This window comes from Lissotriton helveticus, chromosome 4_1, assembly GCF_964261635.1.
Source record: "Lissotriton helveticus chromosome 4_1, aLisHel1.1, whole genome shotgun sequence".
Classification (NCBI taxonomy): domain Eukaryota; kingdom Metazoa; phylum Chordata; class Amphibia; order Caudata; family Salamandridae; genus Lissotriton; species Lissotriton helveticus.
In genome coordinates this window covers 306,199,543-306,227,015 of record NC_136063.1, presented here as the reverse complement: position 1 = coordinate 306,227,015, position 27,473 = coordinate 306,199,543, and the positions used below count along the sequence as shown (strand labels likewise).

The following is a 27,473-nucleotide window of genomic DNA, read 5'->3' as shown; positions in this document are numbered from 1 at the left end:
CAGTGGTGCTGAGTGATGCTGTGGTGCTGAGTGGTGCTGTGCGTTGAGTGGTGCTGTGGCAATGTAAAATGTAGCAAGGCGAGAGCTGGAGGGGCCTTGTGAGGAACCAGAAACATTTGAAGCTAACGAGGATGGCAGAGAGCTGATGAAAGGGACGCTTGTGGATGCCTGATGCTTGTGGATGTCTGATGCCTGACCGCCTTTTGGATGCCTGACCGCCTTTTGGATGCCTGACCGCTTGTGGATGCCTGACCGCCTTTTGGATGCCTGACCGCCTTTTGGATGCCTGACCGCCTTTTGGATGCCTGACCGCCTTTTGGATGCCTGACCGCTTGTGGATGCCTGACCGCTTGTGGATGCCGTCTGATGCCTGATGCCTGTGGAGGTCGTCTGATGCCGGATGCCTGTGGAGGTCCCCTGATGCCTGATGCCTGTGGAGGTGGTCTGATGCCTGATGCCTGTGGAGGTGGTCTGATGCCTGATGCCTGTGGAGGTGGTCTGATGCCTGGAGAGGTGGTCTGATGCCTGGGGAGGTGGTCTGACGCCTGGGGAGGTGGTCTGACGCCTGGGGAGGTGGTCTGACGCCTGGGGAGGTGGTCCGACGCCTGTGGAGGTGGTCCGACGCCTGTGGAGGTGGTCCGACGCCTGTGGAGGTCTGACGCCTGAGGATGTCGGACGCCTGTGGATTTCTGACGCCTGTGGATTTCTGACGCTTGTGGATGTCCGACGCTTGTGGATGTCCGACGCTTGTGGATGCCTGAAGCTTGTGAATGCCTGAAGCTTGTGAATGCCTGACGCTAATGGTGTGTGTGTGTCGGCGCCTAAAAAGCGTGCACGGACGGCTGTTTTTGTCTGCCTGGTGGAAGCGTGCACTGACGACTGGTGATGATGGCAGGTGGTGTGTGTGCCTAGTGGAAGCGTGCACCGACAACTGGTGGTGTGTATGCCTGGTGAAAGCGCGCAGTGACGGATGGTGGTGTGTGCCTGGTGGAAGCGTGCACTGACAACTGGTGGTGTATGCCTGGTGGAAGCGTGCAATTATAGCTGGTGGTGTGTTTGCCTTGTGAAAGCGTGCACTGACGGCTGGAGTGTGCCTGCTAAAATGTGCACTGACAGTTGGTGGTGTGCGTGTGCCTAGTGAAAGCGTGCACTAACGGCTGGTGGTGTGTGCCTGGTGAAAGTGTGCACTGACGGCTGGTGGTGTGTATACCTGGTGGAAGCGTGCACTGACGGCTGGTGGGGTGTGTGCTTGGTGGAAGCATGCAATTATAGCTGGTGGTGTGTATGTTTGGTGAATATGCGCACTGACGGCTGGAGGAGTGTGCCTGTTAAAACGTGCAATGACAGCTGGCGTTGTGTGTCTGTCTGGTGAAAGCGTGCACTAACGGATGGTGATGTGTGTCTGATGGAAGCGTGCACTAACGGCTAGTGGTGTGTGTGCATGATGGAAGTATGCACTGACTGGTGATGATAGCTGGTGGTGTGTGTGTCTATAGGAAGCGTGTGAAAATAACAACCATCGCACTTGAATTGAGAATAAATTCTAATTAGATAAATTAAAAAAGAGAGGAAGTAGAAGGTCTGTACTCAGAATTTATTATAAACTTTGTTAAAAGTAACAATTACAAAACATACATTTTAATCACTATTAATCCCTGACCTTGGATTGCAGTATCCATTTTCTTCAGGGGGTCCTTGTTTTCTTCGCATAATTATCTATAGGAAGCGTGCACTAATGGCTAGTGGTGTGTGTGCCTGGTGGAAGCGTGCACTGATGGCTGGTGATGTGTGCGTGCCTGTTGGAATCGTGCACTGATGGCTGGTGGTGTGTATGCTTGGTGAAAGTGTACACTGACGGTTGGAGGAGTGTGTTGGTTAAAACGTGCACCGACAGCTGCCGTTGTGTGTCTTCCTGGTGCCAACGTGCACTGACGGCTGGTGGTGTGTGTGCCTGGTGAAAGTGTGCACTAATGGCTGGTGGTGTGTCTGCCTGGTGGAACCGTGTACTGACGGCTGGTGGTATATGCCTGGCGAAAGTGTGCACTGACGGCTGGTAATGTGTGTGCCAAAGAAAAAGTGTGAAACAAAAATAACGAGTGTAAAATAAAACTGTAGAGTGTGAGACAAAGAGACCAAAGATGTGAGAGCAATTTTAATCTCCATTCAAGATACATAATGGAAAGTGATATACCTTTTGCGCTAATGTGATAGAAAAAAAGAAGAGAGAAGGAAGAGAAACAATCATCTAGTGTACTGTGTAAACTTAAAATAAGGTACACATGTTGTTTAAGCAAAATAATACAAAACCTCCTTGACGTTGCCTGTGACTAACAAATAAAGTTTATTGGGAAAAAATAAAAACTTACATTGGCTAAAAGCCCTAACATATTGCTAACAGGGGGAAATACTCAGATGTGCCCATCATAGTGCCGTTCCAATTTTACCACAAACACATTACTGTTTAAGATACTATATATTTCTAAAAAAGAGAACCTTTTGTATGTTAGGAGTTACGTGTAAAATACTTCGGTTCCCAGAGGAAACAACACTTAAGAAGGATGTCTGGATGTCTCCCTGTGGCTTGAGCTCTGCTGGCGCCTCGGGAATGTTTAATGTTTTCACGTGCAAATGCAAATCCATTAATCAAGCAGGATGGCAGGATGGATCTGTCTGGCTTCAGGCCCATTAGTGAGAGCGCCCCTCTCTCAGTTCCATACTATAACGTATTTGATTGGATGCTAATGCGCCGTAATTCTAGCCCGATGGCATCCGTCTAAGCACCCATTGCATTCTGGGAGATGTGACTGTGCCTTACTTTGATGTGACCAATCGCACCAAGACAGCTGATAACGAGTGACGTGTGAAAAAAAGCTCGGGGGATGGAAATGGGATGTGCTGTTCACAAACAACCATCTGGTCACCACATCTGTGCTTCGAAGCTGGCACTTGTAAGGCTAATAACTTCTCCTAGAATCTGAAATACCGTTCAATCAGTTGCTGGGTCTTTCTGTACAACCCATGCCGTAGGGTAATGAGTCGGAATTTTGTTACCCAACTGGGACTGAACGGTGCTCATAGAGATCATTAAAAGCTCATACTCCTGTCCATCGAAAGCGCTACGGCGTGTTCTCAGTAACACGAAACGCTATGTAAATGCATTTGCAATTGTTTTCAGGCTTGTGAGGTTGTATTTAACTAAAAAAGTGCATTCTGGTAGTTGTAGTTGATTCAGTTCGGCTCACAATCGGCAATTTGTAAAAGGAAACAAAACAAATCCTTTAGTGAAAGGGTAGGAAAACAAGGGAGCCCAATGGGGCCCTAGATAACAAAGACCGAGAAATTAGTACCTACTAAGCGCGTATGAATCTTGGTCCAAGATAACAAAGGGTGGTAATATATTTTCAGCTGTTCTTGTGGAAAAGCTGGTGAGTTCAGTAATTCGGAAGCTCGAGCCAGCCTTATGGAGCTTTATAGTATTGAGTGCGCTTGTGCTGTAAGAGGGGGTGGGAGCGGGTGTTGTCAAAACTTCGCCGTTGGTCACTCATGGGCAGCCGACCTAACGAGTGAGGCTCCAATGAAGGGGGATGTTCATCGAGGAACCGGTGGTCCGTTGGTATGGAATTTCACAAAACAATGAGCTTAAAAATTAAATAAGTTCTATGAAACAAGAGCTTTGAAATAAGAACATTTTCAATTGTTTTTTCGAATACATAACAGAAAAACGTAAAGAAAGTGGGAAACCGGACAAAAAACAACAACAAGGGGGATACCTTACAACTCCAACATTTTTTTTAGAAAGTGACATATAACAAAGCTACCAAGATTCTGTCACAATTGTTTTGGTACCAATGCTATTGAACATGTAAAACAATGATATTTGCAATAGTCCTGGGACTGTTTGTTGATGTTTCGATCCCATTTATTAATATCGGAATCATGAGGACTTAAATTATGCCCGAGACTTAAAATTGTCTAGCATCGATCCTAGATAGGATGATAGGTGGAGGAGGTAAGAGTGAGTGAGAGTAGTTGCGAACTGGTGTTGCCGGGAAAGGGTACTACGCTTCGGGCGGAAATCACAAGATGACCACCAGTGGTCGAGGTAGTATTTAGAAAAATTGCAGTTGATGGAAATCGCGTTGCATATTGAAAATACTGATGCGGTGGGGGAGGCGACGATACGTGAAAGTTCACTGTGCGAAGGTCTGCACACATCTGTTTCATGGAATCTCAGTGAAGGGGAAGCTGGGAGGTGTTGTAGCCGCTACAATGACCTGACATCTGGGTCTTAACGATTGTAACTCCTGTGAAAGAAGGAGCCCAGGGAGAATTATATAAAAAAATTAATTCGTAAAGTTCCCACACTACCGAAGGAGAGATGCAGTGGTACTAACCTGAAAAAAAACACGGCCGCGAAATGAAAGTAAATAAACGCGGCCGCAAAATGAAAGCCTTTGATGCAGCAGGGGGCGGAGCGGATCCCTTTGAAGTGAAGCTGCTGGCGGCACCCCGCTGGGGAAGCAACAGATGGCTGGCTTTGATGTGGTGATGCGAGGCAGACAGGCAGGCGGATAGAAGCACGTGCACGGGACACATGCACTTCTGGAAATCCGCATTTTTGAGAGCTTAGTTTAGCTCTTAAAGTCTCAATTTAGTAGGTTCCCCTGAGCAAGAAGTATATAACCCTTCTTGTGTCGTTTCACAGTGCTTCAGAAATTAAGCAGTTCAGCCAATAATAAATGTCCAGAATAGAGTATCCGTGATCTTTTAATTCCTCTTCAGTTCTTTTTCTTCACATGAACTCAAGAGACAATATTCTTCACACAAATATATCTTGTTTTTTAGATCTCCACACAACAGCCAACATGCATGTTTCGTCTTTGGTGCATCACCACCATAAAGACTTCCTCAGGGCTAGAGCGACAATCTGTATTTCAATAATTTCCTTTTAAATAGTTAAGGAGAGCAAGCACAACTTAAACGTAACTCTAAACGAAGCATATTATTAATTTCCTCATCTGATTATCTTCACACGTAATAGTATTATTCTCCTGTAGTATAGTCGTGCCTCTCGCCCACGGAAACAGACAAACGTTTGTCGTTTGTCTGTTTCTGTGGGCGAGAGGCACGACTATACTACAGGAGAATAATACTATTACGTGTGAAGATAATCAGATGAGGAAATTAATAATATGCTTCGTTTAGAGTTACGTTCAAGTTGTGCTTGCTCGCCTTAAATATTTAAAAGGAAATTATTGAAATACAGATTGTCGCTCTAGCCCTGAGGAAGTCTTTATGGTGGTGATGCACCAAAGACGAAACATGCATGTTGGCTGTTGTGTGGAGATCTAAAAAACAAGATACATTTGTATGAAGAATATTGTCTCTTGAGTTCATGTGAAGAAAAATCAATCAATCAATCAATCAAAGCATTTATAAAGCGCACTACTCACCCGGAGGGTCTCAAGGCGCTAGGGGGAGGGGGTCCGCTACTGCTCGAACAGCCAGTTCTTGAGCTGCTTCCTGAAGGCGAGGTGGTCTTGGGTCAGGCGGAGGTGGGTCAGAAGGGAGTTCCAGGTCTTGGCGGCCAGGTAGGAGAAGGACCTTTCTCCTGTGGTGGCTCTTCGGATGCGGGGGACGGCGCCGAGGGCGTGGCTGGTCGATCGAAGTTGGCGTTTGGGAGCGTAGAAGTTGAGGCAGCTGTTGAGGTATCCTGGGCCTTGGTTGTGTAGGGCTTTGTGTGCGTGGGTGAGGAGCCGGAAGGTGATTCTCTTGTTGACCGGGAGCCAGTGCAGGTCTCTCAGGTGTCCGGAGATGTGGCTTCGGCGGGGGATGTCCAGGATGAGTCGTGCTGAGGTGTTCTGGATCCGCTGGAGTCTCTCCTGGAGTTTGGCGGTGGTTCCGGCGTAGAGGGAGTTGCCGTAGTCCAGACGGCTGGTGACGAGGGCCTGGGTGACCGTCTTCCTGGTCTCGGTGGGGATCCATCGGAAGATCTTACGAAGCATGCGCAGGATGTTGAAGCACGACGAGGAGACGGCGTTGACTTGTCTGGTCATGAAGAGGGAGGAGTCCAGGATGAAGCCCAGGTTGCGTGCGTGGTCTGTTGGTTTGGGTGCGCTGCCCAGGGCGGATGGCCACCAGGAGTCGTCCCAGGCGGAGGGTGAGGATCCCAGGATGAGGACTTCCGTCTTGTCCGAGTTCAGTTTCAGGCGGCTGTTCGACATCCATTTGGCTACGTCTGTCATCCCTTCGTGCAGGTTGGCTCTGGCGGTGGCGGGGTCGTTGGTGAGGGAGAGGATCAGCTGGGTGTCGTCGGCGTAGGAGATGATGTTGAGGTTGTGCTGGCGTGCGATGGCTGCGAGGGGGCTCATGTATACGTTGAAGAGTGTTGGGCTGAGCGAGGAGCCTTGAGGAACGCCGCAGATGACTTCGGTGGCCTCCGATCTGAACGGGGGGAGGCGGACTCTCTGTGTCCTTCCGGCGAGGAAGGAGATGATCCACTCAAGTGCCTTCTCCTGGATTCCGACGTTGCTGAGGCGCTGTACTAGGGTACGGTGGCAGACGGTGTCGAAGGCCGCGGAGAGGTCCAGGAGGATGAGGGCCGCTGTTTCTCCGTTGTCGAGCAGGGCTCGGATGTCATCGGTAGCTGCGATCAGGGCGGTCTCGGTGCTGTGGTTGGCCCGGAAGCCAGACTGCGAGAGGTCGAGGGAACCGTTCGTCTCGAGGAAGGCGGCCAGTTGCTTGTTGACGGTCTTTTCGATGACTTTTGACGGAAACGGGAGTAGCGAGATGGGGCGGTAGTTCTTGAGGTCGGTGGGGTCGGCTGATGGTTTCTTGAGTAGAGCGCCGAGTTCGGCGGGCTTCCAGCTCTCCGGGAAGGTGGCGATGTCGAAGGAGGTGTTGATGATGTCCCGCAGGTGGGGTGCGATGACAGCGTCGGCTTTGTTGAAGACGTGGTGAGGGCAGGGGTCTGTCGGAGATCCGGAGTGGATGGAGTTCATCGTGCGGATGGTGTCTTCGGTGCTGATCGGGGTCGAGGCGCGGAGGGTGGTGGTGGGGGGCGGTGGTTCGGTCGCGGCGTGCGTCGGTTGAGTGCTGAAGCTGTTGTGTTTGTCCGCGATCTTGTTGTGGAAGTAGGAGGCGAGGGAGTTGCAGAGGTCTTGCGAAGGGGTGATGTCGTTGTTTCCGGCGTTGGGGTTGGAGAGCTCTTTGACGATGTTGAAGAGTTCCTTGCTGTTGTGTGCGTTGTTGTCCAGTCGTTCCTTGAATGCGGTTTTCTTGGTGGCGCGGATCAGTTGGTGGTGTTTTCGGGTGGCGAGCTTGAGGGCAGTCATGTTGTCCGGTGTTGGGTCTCTGCGCCAGGTTTTCTCGAGTGCTCTGCAGTTCTTCTTGGAGCTCTTGAGTTCGTCGTTAAACCATGGGGCTTTCTTGCTGCCGGGTCTGCTCGGCTGGGTCTTCAGAGGGCCGAGGTCGTCTGCGCAGTCGCTGATCCATTTTGTGAAGTTGGTGGCCGCTTGGCTGGGGTTCGTTGTGCTGGTGGGAGGGTTCTTGCTCAGGGAAGTAACGAGCTGGTCTGCAGTGATCTTGTTCCAGCTTCTGCGGGGTACCTGTTGCTGGTGATGGTGGAGCGTGGTCCTTCTGAAGCTGAAGTGGACGCAGCTGTGGTCCGTCCAGTGGAGTCCCGTGGCGTGGCTGAAGGCGATGTCCTTGCTGGAAGAGAAGACCGGGTCGAGTGTGTGTCCGGCGTAGTGGGTGGGGGTGGTCACCAGCTGCTTGAGTCAGAGGTTGGCGAGGTTGTCCAGCAGGGTGGTGGTGTTGCGGTCGTTGTTGTTCTCCAGGTGGAAGTTGAGGTCCCCGAGGAGGATGTAGTCGGCGGAGGGGAGGGCGTGTGGACTGATGAAGTCGGCGATGTCCTCGCTGAATTGTGTGCGTGGTCCCGGGGGTCTGTAGATGAGGGTGCCTCTGAGGGTGGTCTTGGGGTTGACGTGGATCTGGAAGTGCAGGTGTTCGGCGGGTGCGAGGGTGTCGTCGGTGTTGGTCGTGATGCGGATGGTGTTCCTGTGGATGATAGCGATGCCTCCTCCTGTCTGGTTGACGCGGTCCCTTCGGATGATCTTGTAGCCATCCGGGATGGTGATGGCGATGTCGGGCGCTGAGGAGGCGTTCATCCAGGTTTCCGTGAGGAAGGCGACGTCTGGGGCTATGGTGTCGAGCAGGTTCCAGAGCTCGACGGCGTGTCTGTGGACGGAGCGGGTGTTGAGCAGGATGCACTTCAGGTGTGTGATGCTGGTGTTCGGCATGGTGGGTGCTGGTGTGGCGTGGGTCCGGTTGCAGGTGAACTTGCAGGAGTGGCAGCTGAAGGGTCCGTGGGTGCGTCTCGGGGTGGCTCGGTAGCATCCCGGGATTCGGCCGGAGTTGAGTGCGTTGAGGGTGGCGGCGTCGTATGTCCGGCGGGTGGGCTGGGGTCTGCGAGGGCCAGGGGTCCTGGCGCTGGGCGCGTCCAGGCGCGGACGGGCGTAGACGGGCTTACCTTTGGCGCACCTTCGGCGCTCAATCGGTGCTCCCGCTGCGCGCGTCCGCTGCACGGTCGCTCTGGGGGCGTCATAAGAAGGGGGACGTGAGGGCGGGTCAGCTGGGCGGCGGGAGCGGCTCGGCCAATGGGCCGGTGGTGGGCGGGGCCTGGGCCGCTCGGGGGACCAGGGGGGCGTCTGTGGCGGCGGGAAGAATGCGGCAAGTCTGGCTGGAGCAGGAGGCGGCAGGAGGAGCAAGGGGGTGACCCGGCCTGGTGAGAGGCGCAGCGGTTACTCCCGAGCACTCCTAGCTGTCCCCTTAAGAAGGGGGACGTGAGGGCGGGTCAGCTGGGCGGCGGGAGCGGCTCGGCCAATGGGCCGGTGGTGGGCGGGGTCTGAGCGAGCAGCGGCGGGAACTGGCTAGCGGCCGGCTCTGCAGTGGCTGGGCCGCTCGGGGGACCAGGGGGGCGTCTGTGGCGGCGGGAAGAATGCTGCAAGTCTGGCTGGAGCAGGAGGCGGCAGGAGGAGCAAGGGGGTGACCCGGCCTGGTGAGAGGCGCAGCGGTCACTGAAGAAGAATTAAAAGATCACGGATACTCTATTCTGGACATTTATTATTGGCTGAACTGCTTAATTTCTGAAGCACTGTGAAACGACACAAGAAGGGTTATATACTTCTTGCTCAGGGGGACCTACTAAATTGAGACTTTATTATTGCAATTTTCATAAATTGCAACTTGGCAGTATAGGGTGGTGACTGTCTGGACTCCCTTAGTAGCAGATTACAAAATTATTCATAGAGTAACACCTAAACCATCAGACATTGCGCAGAAACACCTTACTGCCCTTTGGTTGGAAATCTTAGTTTAGCTCTTAGTTTAGCCCCAATAATCTCGTCCTATCCATTCCTTGCGGAATGGGATAGGCGAGACCTAAAAATTCAACATCTAAGAAGGAGATGCTTGTTTTACTGTGTTCTGAAGTGAAGCAAATGTTGCATTTGTGGTTGTTCAAATACTCAATGAACTCTGTCAGTTTGCTCTGGGTGCCTGTCCATATCATTATACAGTCATCTATATTGCGTCCCCAGTATAGAATGGAGTCATTCCATTGTTGGCCCTCTGGACCCCAAATTCTACTCTCCTCCAGCCATCCCATAAAGAGATTAGCATAAGAGGGAGAGAATCTGGAGCCCATGGCCAATCCCTGTTTCTGTCTGAACCACTTATCCTGGAAAAGAAATACATTATTGTCCAGGATAAGTTCTACCATCTCCGTAAGCATATTTGTATGTTCCCATGCACTAGCTGCCCTTCTATTGAGCATATTTCTGATTGCATGAAGTCCCGCTTCCCTCTTGATACTGGTGTAAAGCGCAGTAACGTCCAGTGTAACCATAGTCATAGTGTCATCCCAGTGTAAATCTGAAAAGATCCCCAAAATGTGTTTCGTATCTCCAATGTACGTAGGTATGTTTTTAACTAAGGGAATTAGGAAAACGTCAACGTATTCCGAAATTCTTTCCGTGGGCCCCCTAATGCCCGAGATGATCGGTCGGCCTGGGGGAAAATGGTAATGTTTTGTGCACTTTTGGCAGCGTGTAGATGCATGGATATCACGGTTTGTTAGGTTTGAGATATGTTAGTTCATCATCGTCAATTAAACCCAAGCCATGCCACTTTTTACTTGGTTTGTGATGTAATCTGTCAGTGCGCATATGGGGTTTGTGTTTAAGGGTTCGTAACATTCAAGGTCACTCAGTTGGGCGAGGATTTCGTTGTTGTAGTCTATGGAGTTCATTAGCACCATAGTACCTCCTTTGTCAGCCTCCCTTATTGTAATTGTTTTATTTTCATGTAGTTCTTTTAGCGCCAACCTTTCCCCTGAAGTTAAGTTGTCGTTTCTCTGTTTTGAAATGTTCTTCTTGTGGTCATGTTTATCCAAGTCAGCTAATACTAGTTTGTGAAAAAGCTCTATGTTATTTCCTGAGGTTAGTGAGGGCGACCATTTTGATTTCTCTTTTAAATTACTGGATATACTATAATCACTGGTTATCTCCAAATCTCTCATTATCATCTCAGATGTAATTATCTCATCCTCACATTCACTCAGAGACAGTAGCAATCTTGTATCAAGGATATTCTGTATACTTATCTCATCAGAAACCAACATGCCCAAGTTCTTATGCGTTTCTTTATTATCTGTGCTCACAGAATCAAAATGTGTTTTTAGTTTTTTGTGAGCACAGATAATATAGAAACGCATAAGAACTTGGGCATGTTGGTTTCTGATGAGATAAGTATACAGAATATCCTTGATACAAGATTGCTACTGTCTCTGAGTGAATGTGAGGATGAGATAATTACATCTGAGATGATAATGAGAGATTTGGAGATAACCAGTGATTATAGTATATCCAGTAACTTAAAAGAGAAATCAAAATGGTCGCCCACAATAACCACAGTTACCGTGAATGACCACACGTTTTATTTCCTCATAGCAATGGACCACAGTAGTTTATCTCACTTTATGCTAAGGATTGGTTAATTCTCTACACAAGGACACACTTATAGTTTTTCACTGTCAACTCCTAAAACGAGCCACGACTATTGACGTAATTTTCTTTTGCGAATACACGTTATGGCTTTACAGCACAACATGTCCACACTCCGACTTACATTCACTAGACATGCCACCCTTTGATGTATATATAAAAAAACCTTTTGGGGATATTCAACTCATGAAAAGTAGTATAATATATAGAATATGAGCTTTTCACGGATTCAACATTCCAATATGTCCCCCGTTTCCACTACCGTAGTCCTTTCTTTATTGTCATACTGGGGTACCGGAAGTCACCACAAACGACGGATTTAATCGCTGTTACTTCGGGTACTACACAGATGCCACAGAGTTTTGGCGACCGCACACCGCACTCGGTTTGCCGTTTGGGACACTCTGCTATACTTTGCTGTACTCTGCAACAAGAAAAGGTAAGACAGAGGTGACTGTTTTTATAATGGATGGCTTACGGGATATTGACGCTCGGGAGTCGTGCCGCCGTTAACAAAGTGAGCACGATTCAGAGAGTTGGCTTATGAACAAATTATTGATTTTGAATAATGGATAACAACGAAATGGCCAATTATGGTTTTATCTGACTGCGGAATTGAGCGCCACGCTGATAGTAGACCGGATGAATTTTTATCAATAATAATTGGGCACTTTTACTTTGTGCTCATATCAATAAATAATGCCATGGTGGATCTAAACATTATGTGGTAGGTCTTGGGTAGACATGGTTGTATTATTATACAGGGCCTGCCGATTACTTCACAGCGTATGGAGCTGTTAATATGACTCACTCTAAGTATACTGAGCATTTCGTGACTTGCTTTAGCAGTTCAAATAGTAATTTGGTTAACGAACAGAGCTGGATGTTGGCTGACTACTAGTGCATTCGTCCGATAAAACAGCTTGTCAAAGGAGTGTTTTTATAGCGAATTTAGAGTTATAGAGTATTATCAAAGATTGGTCATATCCGAACCACGGCGCACTAGAAAATTACCTTATAATTATGATTTACAGCTATTGCGTGACTTTTGAAAGAAGAAAGAACAACTTACAAAGGATTTTTAATTTGGATTCAGCGTTGATATTGAACAGAACCCCTGTGTGGGTCGGAATTAACACCACATCACAAGTAGGTCTCTTGAAAACATCAGACATTCTGGTACTTTTCAGATATGGATTTTCAAGTTTTTTATAAATTAATCCCTCTTTATTTACAGAAACATATACTGGAACAGTATAGGTATTTATTTTCCACTTTATGCCTGTTACACTTAGGGGTATAAGGTTTGAAATTTGCACCTCTTGACTATAACACACTATATGGTAGCCATCATTCGGACCAATTCACTGTCACGGGTTCTCACACCTTAAATCACGAAGAAATTTGCGCACAAGGGCTATAAGGAGGCTTTCTTCCCTTTTACAACTTACCTGATTCGCTCTCTCCATCGTATACTGTATCTTAGTTTGCGTTACTTTATATGTATCTTTTTAACAAGGTTAGGTTACTACCTTCTGTATACCTAATTTAGACAACGTACATAGTTGGTATGCGCTGTGGCCTTATGTAATTTTGCGAAAATTAACAATGTTTGAGTAAGATGTGACATCTACTTAGACCATGGTTCTGTACCTTTATTTTTACACAGCCTTGAGAAACTCGCGGGATCACACCCTGTAGCGACGAAACACGTGTTAGTTGTGGCCGAGAACACCAGAATAAAACGTGAATAAGACAAAAAGAAAGAAAGTATTGTGCATTTTCTGTGACCTATTTATTGTACCTGGCTTTTACTTGGAGGGAAACCAGTCCTTACTTAAATACGTGTGCTGGGGAGTAGATTTGCATTTGAGGTTTTGTGCCTCACTGGTGGAGTTTAGTGGATCTCCACGCCCTTTAGCACTGTAAGATTCAAACTTGGGGGGAAAAAACACAATAAGTGTAACTCAATCCTGTGGTGCCGTAAATCCCTTTCTAATAACCACTCCATCCATATTACGGAAAAATAAAGAACAGGCGCATTTAAGTAGCTCCAGTGACGTCATCCCGGCACCAACGACACACATGGAGCCATACAACGACACCTACCGACGCGTAGGGGTACTGCTGACAAAAATTTTCCGGATCCAGTCTGACGCCTGGGGGGAATTCTAAGGTAAGGAATCTATCACTACGTGTTTCTTTCAGATTAGACAACCAAGTGTGCCATCCTGAACTATTTTATCCTCAGTCTTTCCCCTTCAAATGGCTCACATCTTTCAGACTACCAGTGTAAAGCTACACATTTTTAATTGCTCACAACCATAGTAAAGACTCTTCTTGATCTGGGATCAAAACCAAACTGTACTCAAACCATAGTTGAAAAAGGCGCCTACTCTTCACCATACAACGGGAGAATTACAATTGGTGGCAGCAGAACTGAAAGCCAGGAGTACAGACCTTTGTACCTGCACCACTAGCAGAGGGGATTCCTATCCCACAACCCCTAAGAGCCTCAGCAGTAAGGCTCCCAATTTTCTAATGAAATCTGGGTTGGGAATATCATCAGACAATTAGCAATGACGCACACCGCACTGATTCTGCATAATGCTTTACTAACAATTGGAAATTAGTTTTGAGCCATTGGGAAGTTGTTAGGAGAAGCATTAGTATGCTGGGACTAGTACATATCAAACTTGGTAGTCCCACACGACAGCTGGAGCAAAGCGTTTTGTAGAATCACAGTGCAGATAAAACCTCTTAAGAGGCGTTAACTGAGTCGGACTTCAGTAACTATGAAAAGCCACCGTGCCTCGCAAGAAGAGGAGTTTCTCAGCTGCAACAGGTCCTCCTCCTGATCTACAAACTAAAACAAAGGCCCAGCATGAGACCTCAACCTAAGTGGACCAAACAGCACAAACAAGAACCAACCTAAGTGCCATGAGGATTTCTAGCCCCAATGAATGACACAACAGACCAGCAGGAAAACTGCCTTCTTACACCCAAAATAAAGAACAGAAACGGAGAGGTGAGCTGGAATGCCGACTTCACCAGAGAGCCTCCCCACCACAAAACAGAGGTTGGCACAAAATTCTGAGTCCATACCCTAGAGTATGCTGACAATCAGCGGCCAGAGGGAATCAATAATCACAGCAGACTTAAGCTTTTTCTACATTTGACCAGGAACATTGGAGTGTCCTAAAAAGTGTAGGACTGGTCAAGCGAACATCATAACTGACTGAACCCTCCTCTGAAGACATACTGGTCCTGAATTAACATTACAAAATGTATTGACATCCTGATGCTAAGCTAGGCTTCCATGCATCCCTGGTGGGTGCAGCCAGTGAAGATTTGTCCCTACATTCATTTGTGCCACAGACACTAAGAGGTCTTGACAGCAACTAGGAGAAATGCAGATACAGGGGTCAGAAATTCACCAATACTCAGTGACTTCTGATACCTTGCAGTAAGCAGACAAAGTACTACATTAATATTTTTTTTAAGTGTAACATTAGTTAATGCATAACTTTGCACACAATATGATTCCCATTTTATAAAGATGAACCTGCAAAGTTCATACCTTTGGGAAGCAAACTATCAAACTGGACACTTTTTTTCAGCATGCTACATAAATAGGAAACCAAGACAAGCTGGCTACCAGTTGTTCCAACTCTCCAAACCTATGCTGAAATTGCATGAGTTTAGACAAACACATGGTCATTATTCACATAGAGCTTTGTCTTACTTTTCTAAAAAGCTTCAATAAAAACCAGTGGGTGAGTGGGATTGGGGGGTGAGCATAATGTGACAAAATACATCAAAAGCTAAGACAACTGCGTCCAAACTTTGCAGGGTGCAAATATGTTATTTCCAAAAGCATTGGTGGCATGAATTGGGATTTATTAAAAATAACTCATTATTGGGTTTGACTACCACCAGCTTGAGCGGTCTACAAGAACACATGGAACACTACCACCACTTCACAAGATACTCACAGTTCACAACACACAGACAGACAGACAGAAAGTCAGCCTACTCCAGTAAATTGCTTATTTAGGTGAACCCTCTTATGGGGGTGGTTTCACTAGGCTGTTCGTAATCTATTTGGGACATCCCCTACTATATCGCAAATGCCTGCAACTGGTTTTATGTGTGAGTGATGGCTTTAAAATAGTGCTGCTCGCGGAGGGCTGCTACACTGCACTTCTTCTCCTCTACCTTCCAACCCTACAGCTGCTTCTGCCTCCTCCACCGAAGTCAGCACCATCACAGAGCCTATAAATACGGAGTTGCCTGCTGCTGCTTCACTGCCACCATCACCATAGAGCCTCTTACTGCTTGATGCCAGGCTTCACCCCACCCCCTCACCCCCACATATTAACTGCTTCTCTGATCCTCCAGCAAAGGAGATGGCATGCATGCTTCAGCTCTACACTACTAGTTACAGCGGACTGCTGAATACACTGGTGCAACTGAATGGGACAAGCTCTGTACAATGTGTTAAATGTCCACTTGTCTTTCTATTCCAGAAAAGAAGGGACTGTCATGCTCCTTTGCCTACCAAAGCCCCAGGGTTATTGCTTTCCACGGGCTCACTTAGGGGGTCATTAGGATGGCGGATTTCCCGCATACTCCGGGCCGGCGGAAGCCACCGCCGGCCCGGAGTATGCGGGAAATCCGCCGAGGAGACCTGAAAGACCCACCGCCAAATCAGGATTGCTGGTGGGTCTCCCAATCCGTCCGCCGCTTTTCCGCCGCGGTCGGAAGGCGACCACGGCGGAAAAGCAATAACATGGCTGGCGGTGTCTATCAGACACCGCCAGCCATATTAGGATGCAGGGTGAGTCATGCTTTTCCGCGGCGGCTTTTCCGCCGTGGAAAAGCATACGGACAGTCACTTTGGGGGCACGTTGCGGGCCCCCTGGGTGAAGGTTGCGTGGGGGGTGCACATGGGGGGTACCTATGGTACCCCCCTGCCCTTGCGTGCACGAAGCGGCAGGCACCGCGCGGTGCCTGCCGCTTTGTGCACGCAAATGCACACCTTTCGTTTTTTGCATTGCGGCGGGTGCTGCTTCAAGCAGCATCCGCCGCAATGTAAAACATACAGGATGTGACCGCCAGGGTGGCGGTCACATCCTAATTGCTATGGAGGGACCGCCGCTGCCCATGCGGACGGTCCCTCCAACTCAGGGATGGCGGACGGACGCAAGTCCGTCCGCCATCCTAATCGGCCCCTAAGTGTAGGAAGCTGGATATTTATTTAGTGTACCAATATGAAGGGTATAACATGCAAACAGTACAGACGGTATATTATTGGATTATAGAATTTAATTTAATAATCCCAAGTTTATGTTTATGTTTGTTTGTGGGATTTATAAAGCGCGTGACCACCCTTAGGCATCTCAGCGCTGAAAGACAGAGGTGAAGACAGTCAACACTTAATCCAGCGGGAAAAACCAGGTCTTGAACCTTTTTTTAAAAGCCAATTCATTTTCAATGAGTCGAATCTCCGGAACTAGGCTGTTCCAGAGCATCGGAACCAGATGGGTGAAAGATCTTCCACCCCATCTGGCTTTTTTAATTGTGACCGCGTTCATCAGACATTTTGAGCTAGATCTAAGGTGTCGGTGTGGAGAATGAGAATAGTGAGTAATCAATTTTTGGATGAGAACAGGGCCTCTGCCATGCATGGACCTGTGAGCAAGGCTCAAAGACTTGAATTTAATTCTGGCTTGGATCGGGAGCCAATGCAATTTCCGCAGTCCTTGCTTGGCTGATTGACATCTGGGAATGCTCAGCAACATTCGAGGGGCAGCATTCTGAACAACCTGTAATATCTTTATGACATATTTGGGCGATCCCAGAAAGAGGGAGTTGCCATAGTCCAGTCTCATTGTAATCAGGGCCTGAACTATGGTTCTCCTTGCATTCTCTAGGAGCACGGATATGATTTTCCTAATCAGACGTAGCATTCCAAAACAAGTTCCGGACAGTTTATTAGCCTGAACCTCCATTGTTAAGTTCTGATCCAGCCATACGCCTAGATCTTTAATGGCTGCTTTGGGGGGAGGGGAAGACCCCCAGCTTGTTGGCTAGAAAATTTCCAATCGCGGATTAGTGTTATTACCCAGAATCATTAGTTCTGTTTTATCTACGTTTAACTTGAGCCTGCAATTCGACATCCATGATCCAATTTTTTCGAGGCAGGGGACAAGTTGACGGTGATCTAAATTAAGAGAATCCGAGATTGAAAACACTAATTGCGTGTCATCAGCATATGACACGATGGAGATGCCGAACTCCTGTATTAAATGGTCCAAAGGACTGAGGTAGACATTAAATAACGTCGGGCTCAGGGAGGATCCCTGTGGTACTCCCGATGGTGCTGCAAGAGGGTCTGACTGAAATCCTGCCTCCATGCATTGAAAGTACCTGTCGCTCAGAAATGATGCCACCCATTTCTTCGTCGTTCCTCGTATTCCAGCATTTTCCAACCTCTGATTCAGCACCGAGTGGTCTACCGTATCAAAAGCGGCACTCCGATCTAAGAGTACCACAGCTGCAGTTTTGCCTTGATCCAGTATAGACTTAGGTTTTTCGGTGACCACCAGCAGGGCCGATTCAGTGCTATGTTTAGGTCTAAACCCCATCTGGGTCTCATGAATGACACTGTTATTTTCAAGAAAGGAATAAATTGCAGTATTCACATGCTTTTCTGCGATTTTCCCCACTATCGGCAATAGTGATATTGGACGATAGTTTGATAGATCGGCAGGGTCCAGATCCATTTTTTTCATCAGGGGCTTAATGATAGCATGTTTCCAGTCTCTTGGAACTTTACCTTTTTCAAAGGACAGATTCATTAAGTTGCATAGTTGAGTAAGCATTGATCTTCCTCCCTGTGCAAGAATATGCGGTGGGGCTGGGTCCCGTGGGGAACCTGATTTAATTTCCTGTAGTAAAGTGGATAAAGGATCTGTATTTACCGGCGGAATAGACATAAGCGCAGGACCAATAGGGTGATCTGGTTCCCTTTGTTCACGTTGTGATTCTTCATGTAGCGATGCTCCTGGTGTCATCATTGAGTTAGGGGGTAGAGAGTTATAAATATTTTCCACTTTATTTTTAAAGAAAGTGGCCAATCCATTGCACCTTTCTTTAGAATAGTGCGGGCTGATAGCTCCCTGTTTTACCGTAGTGAGTCCTTTAACAATTTTAAAAAGCTCCTCAGAAGAGCTGGAGGCCTTTGCTATTTTTTCTTCAAAGAAAACAGCCTGAGCTTTCCTAATGCTCTTATGGTAGAGCTGTATTGCAGTTTTATAAGCTCGTTCTGGGTCATATGACTTCCTCCAGTCTCCTTCCAATCTTTTGCAGCTTTTTTTTTTGAGCGACCAGCATAGGTGAGAACCAAGATGATCTGTTTGAGTTTTTATGAGATATGGGGCCTGGTTTCCTAAAATTCTTATCAATGGAGCGGTTTACCCATGTCTGCCAATTCCCATAAGCCTCTTCTGGATCTTTAGCGTCCGGGGGCACAGTTCAGGTGCCCTGGGGAGTTCGAATGCAGAGGTGCTGTTCGTGCTGGTAGCCTCAAGCGCTACATGTTAAAGTCAATGGGAAAAGTACCTGCAAAAGAAGGGCTGCAAGAAGGAACTTGGGGACAAGTCCGGTAGATTCCAAAGATGAGCTCGGCTCTTGAGGGTCTCTGGAGCAAGGGGATACTGTCGGTTTACTTGACCCGGGCTGTAGGGCTCGGGTGCAGAGGTGTTTCGCGTGGCAGGTCTCTTGAATTAGAGGCTCTCACTTCTTGTGTTGACCTGAAGAGGGGGAACAAACCAAGACTACAGGACCACTCCTGACGAGGCCCTTGTCAGTCCTGAAGTCACTAGTTGGCAGGCATCAGTGGTGTCCGGTCTGGACATTCAACAAGCCTTGGTTGCTGCAAGTGCTCCAGTATACGGGGTATTGGTGCTGGGCGGCTCGTGGAGGGCCTGGCATCTCCAAACTCGGTAGGGAGACAAAGCTAACCTCCTCGAATCACAGTGACCTCTTCCCGGCATGATGCACCCTCAGTGGACCTGATGGTCATTAAGAGCAGTCAGTCCCTGCAGCTGCAGGGAAGTGGCTACTCCAGCACAAGGGAAATGCTGCTTGGTTGACGAAGTACTGGACAGTACTCCAAGGGTTTGGGGAGGCTGTTCAGTGGCAGGACAAGTAGAGTCTTGCAACTGTCTGGGAGCAGCAGCCGGGCAGGGTAATTTAGTAGCCAATGGGATACCTACCCCTGGGGAGACTACACCCCCTCTGTGACCAATCCCTGTGGATAATGGGCATAGTCCTGACCCAGAGTTCCTAGTTTAACCAAAAACAAGATGGTGAAACCCTTCTTCGAGTGTCCACCTCAGGTAATCCGCCGTAGGGGTGTGCCTTCTCATCCTGCTCACAGTGTCTCCAGTTTAGACAGGATAAAGCGCAGTCTGCCTTAGATATGAACAGAGAGTTAAGACCAAATTTGTTTTTCTCCACCTGATGGAACGAGAGTGGGGAAGGTGGAGTGTTATAGGTAAAAGTACGTTCCCTAATCTCCTTCTCCAATTCGAGTTGTTCTGCCTCTAGTCCTCTCTCTTGATTCTGCCAGCCTCCAGGGGTCAATGTAGTGATGCTCATATATACCTCTGCCTAGCACAGCACTGTCTACACAGCATTTTGAGATAATCGCATTACATAGTCACATGGTATGTACACATCTGTGTACCACTTTCTTTCTACAAACATTGGCATCTTATAATCATATACACAAGACACTAATATTTTGTATACTAAATCGCAACTCTGTAGCTGTTTCAGGAGGCTGGGTTCATGTCATATCTCAACTATCCCACCTGTCTCACATTCTTGTTCGTGCTCCATATCTGTTCCCACCCAGTCTCGCTTTCTCCTTTCTGATCTGACACTGATCGGTGAGTCTCTTAGTTCAGTGCTAAGTAACTATGTAGCTTGGTATGAGGACTTTTTAAATTTTTACATAAAGGATCATGTCATTCATATTTAGAGTAAACTCTCATAGAAGTATGGATTCCCTCATGTGTTGCTTCTATGAATGTGTAGCTGTGGTAGCTGCAAGTCAGGAGAGTTGTTCGTGTTGCATCGAAGCACTCTCCTGGTCGGGGAGGAAGCAATGGGAAATGGGGGTGGTGTTCTCTCAATTTTCCCAAGTATGGGCTACAGCTAGTGACAATTTACAATAAGGGGTTGATTAATACTACACCTTGTTGAACGATGCTAGGCCTCCTATGTAAAGCCTCTCACTTAGCTTGAAGATATAAAATATTTGGACAGGTGAGCCGAGTTCCTACAGCCGAACATCCTACACACCAAATCATATGAGGACTATGTTTCCTAGGGTTGGCTTTACTAGGAAAACACAGGTATTTGTTACATGCGTCTGCCCTCATTACTTTGAGTGGAGTCCACTTGGCACTTTCTTGGTGGCAGATGTATTCCTCCCTGGAAGTCCAACATATCCTCCCAGCAACATTAATGTGGTCTTATCACAATCGATACTGATGCTTCCTTATCGGCATATCAGTCATGTATATATTCAGCATATGATTTGCCTGCAAGCATTTTCATGCTTTTCCCGATGCATATACCTATTTCGGGATGAATATAAAACTCTTCAGGGGTCGGTTTTGACATGGGAACACTTGTGACACAGTTACAATACCCTCAGACTGTATGACCACAGTATGGTATGGCCAGAAAGTACAACTTGTACCACATAAACAGCAGTGCCTGCTCAGAGTTTACCTGGTTAATGGTGGCTATCATTGTAATCTGTGTATTTTAACCATTGTTGTTTTTGTAAACTTTTTATTTTTGTCACTGATAAATGTGAAAAAGACCCATATTTGCCCGGAGCAGAATGAAAATTAAGAGGGACCAATAATAGCATATTATGAGTATGGATTTATGTATCAACATGTCTTCTCAAGTAAATATGCTTTAAAGCAGTCCTTAAAACTGGGTTTCAGTCTGTTTATAAGAGCTACTCTCTTCACCAAGCTGGATTATTATTATTGCAATATGGGTACCACAGAAAACCAGATGGACTTAATTTTGTAGTGTGGACTATAGTGTAAACCACGGGTCTCCAACCGGTCGATCGCGAGCTACTGGTAGCTCGCCAACCCTCTGGGAGTAGCTCGCGCTACTTTCTAATTATAGAGAGGTCATTTAAACATTCTGTTTTTTATCCTTTCATTGTCTTTTCCAGCTTTAAGACTTTGCCCGCCCTCTCACAAACCAGCTGCTCTGATTAGCTGAATGAGCTTGGCGGGGCGGGACCAAAAACGTGATGTGCTTCCTAAAGTCGCGTGCCGTGGCGCAGTTTATAATTGCCATCTGGCCTATCTCATCCTCCTGGGAAGCTGCGCTGGGAAGCTGCGCAGGACTGGTAAGTGTCCCCTCTGATTATTAGAAGTATTGTTGGTAAAACTGTCTACGTGCATTGTTAGGCCTTTGATTTTAATATCGGCTGCCACCGTGCTTTACATCTGCTTTCAGTAACAAAGCGCGGTGGCAGCCGATATTAAAATCAAGATCCTGCAGGCAGTGAGCAGCTACCGCGCTCACAGCCGATTTAAAAATCCAAAGTTCTTGCCTGCACCAACTACTTTCACTGACCACGCAAAGGCAAATTTAAAGCGTGTGGAAGTCAGTGAAAGCAGTTCAAGGCAGGCAAGGACTTTTGATTTTTAACATTGGCTTCCGCTGTTGTAGCAGCTCAGTGCCTGCAGGATCTTTGCATTCACTGAGCAGCTTTCACTGACTACAGCACGCTTTAAATTTGAAAGCTGCTCAGTGAATGCAAAGATCCTTGCAGAGGCACCAGGTTGCCCGCGGGGCGTGTGGAGGGCCCCAGGGCATAGTCGAGGCAGCGAGAGCCCACCCCGCCCTGAACTGTGTGCTGCCGAGCTGTCTGGCGTGAAGAGAGGTCCGGGATGGCGGTGATGCAGCGCGAGTGGTGCCGGACTGCTAGGATGCCAGCCACCACCGCAGGCTGCATGAAGTGAGTGGCGAGCGGGCCGAAGGTGAGCCCATAAAATAAGGGGCAGTGAGGTGATCCCGCTGTAAGGAAGACAGAGTGGAGTAGCTACCCACTCCTCCGCCCCCCGCCCCTGCGAGCAAGAGTGCCCATTGTTCGTGAGAAGGCTAGCCGTCCCCAGCCCATGCCCCAGCACGGCAAGTGTGGGAGGCTGCGGCAACTGCCTCATTTACAAACACAAGTGGTGCCCACCCACAGCGAAGAATGAACTCTGCCCCACGACAGAGCAAGCAGTCTCCGTGCCTGTAAAAACCCGCCTCGCAGGGAAGATAATCGGTGCCCGGTTCCCCTCCCAGGAGGTTAAACAGCACAGGGCCGGCAGAATTCAAAGGGAAGACCTGGAAGTGGGGGAACACCAGCGAGAGGGAGGCCAGCAGCAGTTAGCATTTAGTCGGAGTGAGTTCTTGTACTTGCTCTAAATCTGCATCTCAATTGACTCATGTGAGCCAGGATCTCACCATCAGATTCACTCATACTTTTGGGCTCCATCGTGAACCTTCTGTTTGGGTCCAGATGCACACCTGCAACATGGTATGGTTAGAGCAGCAACACAGTCAGCGTAAGGATGGGGGCAGATTTGGAGGGGGGAGACTGCCAGCAGAAGGGGAGGGAAGAGTCACTGATACAATTGTAAACACAAAGAAGAAGCTACCTAGCCCTCCATAAAAATGAGCAGTGGAATGACACAAGTTATGTATCCATGATCTGGAGGAGTAGGTGCGAGGTACAAAAACTGTAAGGGGAAGGAAGACTACAGCGATTAATTAATACCAAGCAAACAAATAAGCATGGCAGTGAAGCCAACCAATGGTAAGGAGAGGTCTAAGAAAGCCCACTAGTAGAAAACAAAAGGTCTCCAAGTCACAGAGTAGGGTAGGCATTGTCTAGGTGCGAGAACTAAATACTGAATGAAAAGTGCATTCGCAAAATAAGATGTTGGCCCACCAGCCTTGGCACAGAAACATGCTTCTTGGTAGGTGGATGTTCATATCACTGTCTATTTTGCCCTGGGAGGGGCAGCATGGTGGGGGGTTCTTGCTGAGTAACAAGTTGTGCAGGACTTCCTTCACCATGCAGGTTGGTGGTCTGTGCCAATACTTGTCTGTGGATTTCCGGCATCTTGTGTCCCGATTTTATTGCCTGGTGGGCTGTTTTGTGTTGTTAATTTTTCAGATAGTACCAACATTGCCTGCTGCAAGCACAAATAGCCTACTGAAGTCTTCCATACCTTGAAAAACACCTCCTATACAACATATCTAAGTTTAAAAACTTAGTTTGCAAATGTGGGCCACTTTTTTCAGCTATTTGATTTGCCTGCCCCATATTAACAACATAACATAACTGAACAGGTCTATTTGTAAAGCGCACGATTACCCGAAGGTGTCCTGGCTCTGAATAACAGATGTTTATTGATAGGTCCTGATTTTGGAGCTATTACTTGAAAGGTCGTAAAGCGGTTTGACAACAGCACACATGCAAAGTCTTTTCTTTGTGTTATTATGTTCAAACCACAGTATGGGGCCCATGGGCCCTGAAGAAATTGGCTTAACATCAATGAAACTGGGCGGGGGAGGTCGCTCGGAAAAATGCGCGAGTTGCTTGGGGTTTAGTAGCTCCCGACGATTTTCACTGACCAGAAGTAGCTCTCACTACACAAAAGGTTGGAGACCCCTGGTGTAAACCATGTTCTTCGTTAAACGTCACACTCCATTACACAAACTAAAACCATCTTGGAACAAAGGCTCTCTTCATTGGAGATATACCAGACATATGACTTGGTATGACCTAGCCTTTCGCTACACCTAGTCGCAATCACACACAAATCCTGCGGTTATCTCAGGGGCTTCTAGGTGGCCAAGTTGGAGCATCCATCCCATTACAGCACAATTTACGCTGGAACCAAACCAAGTGTTGTTCTCAGTCCCCATCTATCAAAAAGCCACTGAAGATCTGTTCTGTTAGCAAAGAAGGTCAACGCATTAACTCATCTCTCTTACTCTCATCGCAAATGTTAGATGTCAGTCTCTAACAACCATTTAAATTACAGTCAAGTGCCAACATGGGGCCTTTTCATTACAGACTAAGATGGTCCTAGGGGGTATGATAGGACTGCACTAATGTACTCTGGCAGGACCCCACAACCCATCTGGTGCGTACAACAAATACGAAAATAATTCAGCTTTTGGCTATAATACGCATGTTGGCGGTTTGTTGTTATTTTCTAAATCTATGTGTCTCTATTACATGAGTGGGAGAGATGTGGCACAGCGATGAGAGTAGCTGACTCCGGAGTGTGGGGTTAACGGCTCGATCCCCTGTAGCAGCTCAGCATCATGTGACTGAGCAATAGCTCCCTAAACCTCCCCGACGGCCCCCAGTGCCTTGAAAACCTTAATGGGTGATATGTTCGCACTTTACAAATGAGAATTATTATATACAAATACAACCAAATTGTTAACTTACTGGCTATGTCCAGTTGTGGTGGCTCTACCTTAAAGGACATATGTGGTCAAAATAAATAACCAATAGAAAATATTATTTTACTGACCAATTAATGTACTCTAACATGTATATACTGTTTGATGAAAATAAAAGGGATGGTACCAGCTACCACAATGGGTCAGTAACTTGTTCCTATGACTAAAAGTGGAACAAAAGACCCATGTCAGTTCACACACTCATGTACTATACACCAATTGGTCAATAACGCTGCATTGCTAACAATCACAAGTATTAGAATGTCCAAACTGTTTCTTTGTTTAAGGATGTCTCCTTTGGTTCTGAGAACTTTTAACATCATTCACCGGATGGGTTCTTTAAACACAAATCTCTATCGCAAATGAATAGGCCAGTAATGAAGTCCCAGAGAGCAAAAACCCTTAACTCACCTTTAATATTGTCCCTGTAGAACTTATTGCTCTCCTCCACTGTGCTGAACCCAGCATATTGCCGGATGGTCCATGGCCTGTGTGTGTACATGGTGGGGTAAGGGCCGCGGGTGAAAGGATTCACGCCTGGCAGTTCCTCTGGTATGTCCTCTGTGTCCCTCCTGGTATACAGTGGCTTGATGACAATCCCCTCCGGGGTGTGCCACCGCAAGGTTTCTGGGTCCTTTCCCTTTAGTTGTTTTTTGGCCAGAGCGGCCCATTCTGGATGTAACCGGTGGGTGCCGCGTGTGCAGTGGCCGGGGTTGGAGGAGGATCTGAGGCAAACTGGCCATCTGGAGCTGCTGGCAGATTTCTGGTAGGTGAGGATCCTCAGAAGCGGGTGGTGCCCTCTCACCGTCAGCATGGCACCAGATCCGGAGTGGCCAACAGTCAGTGCAGTCAGAACTACATGAGGTAAAGAAAACAAGAAGAAACTGGATCAGTCACAAACACACGAGGAACCTTTGCTCTCCTATTTAATGACGCCTTCAGCTGCTGCTTACCCACTTGCTAGACTTTTATGAGGTAGGTCTATAAAAACCTATACACTGCTGCGTTTTCAAGCATGTATTCTACAAGAAATATGAAACTAGTAGAGCAACTAGCTTTAGTATTGGGAACTCGTTTTTTACCAATGTTCACTATTACACAATTCGAGCCAGCCAACAAATTAACAGGGAAGTAGTGGCGGCTGGTGACATATGTAAGTGGTAGGGCGTCACAGGATGGGATGAATGTTACAGCATGGAGGAAGGGAGTGAGTCCAACTGTCAGGGGGTTCTCCCTGACAAAGTTTTGAGCATTTTAAAACAAATCAGAGAAAGCCAATAAAGGTCGATATTACTTTTCATATTCTACTCACATTTTCAGTCACTTTCACGTTTTGCACATATACATGCATTACATATTTTTATGGAAGAAATGTTTAAATGGTTGCGCTTTTGATTTGTTTTTCTTTGTGCTGAAGAATTCTTATAGTCAAACAGCTGGACAGTCAACCTGTGTTTCGCACCTTACGGATGCACACATCTGGCTTTTTCAAGCCTTCTCGTAGGACAGAGAAGAAAAAGTGTTTCCATGTCTTTATAGTTGCTATTATATTTATAAAGACAAGCCCCATCTCACTGATGGTGAAAGTTGTAATGTCAGGTGCCAGCTACTCTGCAATTGTTCATCATCCCTTAATAACGGTTAAGTATCTTTCCGAAGAGACTTAGAGAATAGTTATATATCTTTAGAAATGGTTTATTTGGTATCACTTACGGAAAGTCTTTGCCAAAATGATGATGGTTCCCTTGCCAGGATTAGATTGGTAAATGCAGTCTTATAGAAAGTCAAATTGCGTTGTGGGTCTGAGGAATCTACAAAGGTAGTGTCTATTCATCCATCTGCCACATATTTTCACACTATTTACCAAGCAGAGTGGGAATTGGCACAGATGGTCACTGGCCCCATGTCATAAGTGGCCTCTTCAGCCACACTAACATTTTAGACAACTTGTCCAGTCTTAGTAGAGAATTGTACTTTCATTGTTTTCCATTTTTTCATTGCTGGGCACTGTTTTCAAAGGGATGGGTCTTGTCTCTACTGGTCCCTCATTTCTGTCCTTGACAGTATTTTCCCAGAAAAAGAAATCTGGAAACAAAAAAATTAAAATGTGATTGACAGGCTTAGAGGCTCTACCCAACTAAATACACTGCAGAGGGGACCTGAGAAAGTAAGGAGGCTAACCAGCAGGAAGAGGGTGATAACTGTGATGACCATATGGACCAGGAATAGGACTATCAGGAGGGCTAGGATGAGAAAAGCCATGGAGAGCAGGACAAGAAGTACCATAACCAGATGAAGAGGATCATGAAAAAAATGCCTAGGAGAACAGGGATATGGCTTGGGATATGGAGGATGTAGAACCAGGGTATCATGACCCAGTGGTCCAGGAGCAGAAGAAGGGGTAGGAGGATTAGAAGGCCCCTCACCAGCAACACTAGTAGTGCTAAGAGGTTTTGAGAGTCTGGACCAGAACCAGAGGTACACAAAGTACCAGTGTCAGGAGTATCAGACCCAGAGGACCAGTACCAGGAAAACAGGGGAAAGGGGGAGGGGCAGGGAGACTAGGACCAAAGGAATCATATCACAGAGGACCAAGAGGCTAGAAGCAGAAGGACCAGGACTTAGAGTTCTAGGGCTAGAAGGGCCAGAAAGCCCTAGATCAGCGGGACTAAGAAAGGTACAGGAACAGCAGGGCAAAAAGGACCAGAACCAGGCATACCAGGATCATGAGGACTTGGGTAAGGAGTATCAGGACAAAGGAAATCAGGAGCACTACAGCCAGAAGTACCAGACCAGATGACTGAGACATGACAGCCATGAGGATGA

At 47.3% G+C, this 27,473-nt stretch overlaps 1 protein-coding gene across 3 annotated transcripts in view; it reads right to left on the bottom strand.

Annotated features, from left to right (window-relative positions):
- The window catches only part of LOC144828554 (methylmalonyl-CoA mutase, mitochondrial-like), a 268,618-nt gene that overhangs the window by 219,269 nt on the left and 21,876 nt on the right, over nucleotides 1–27,473 (bottom strand). For all 3 annotated transcript variants that reach the window (XM_078686829.1, XM_078686831.1, XM_078686830.1), the window contains exon 2: nucleotides 25,059–25,502. In XM_078686829.1, coding sequence (XP_078542955.1) covers nucleotides 25,059–25,461 — 403 coding nt within the window. In that variant the 5' untranslated portion in view covers nucleotides 25,462–25,502. The remainder of the gene's footprint in view (nucleotides 1–25,058; nucleotides 25,503–27,473) is intronic.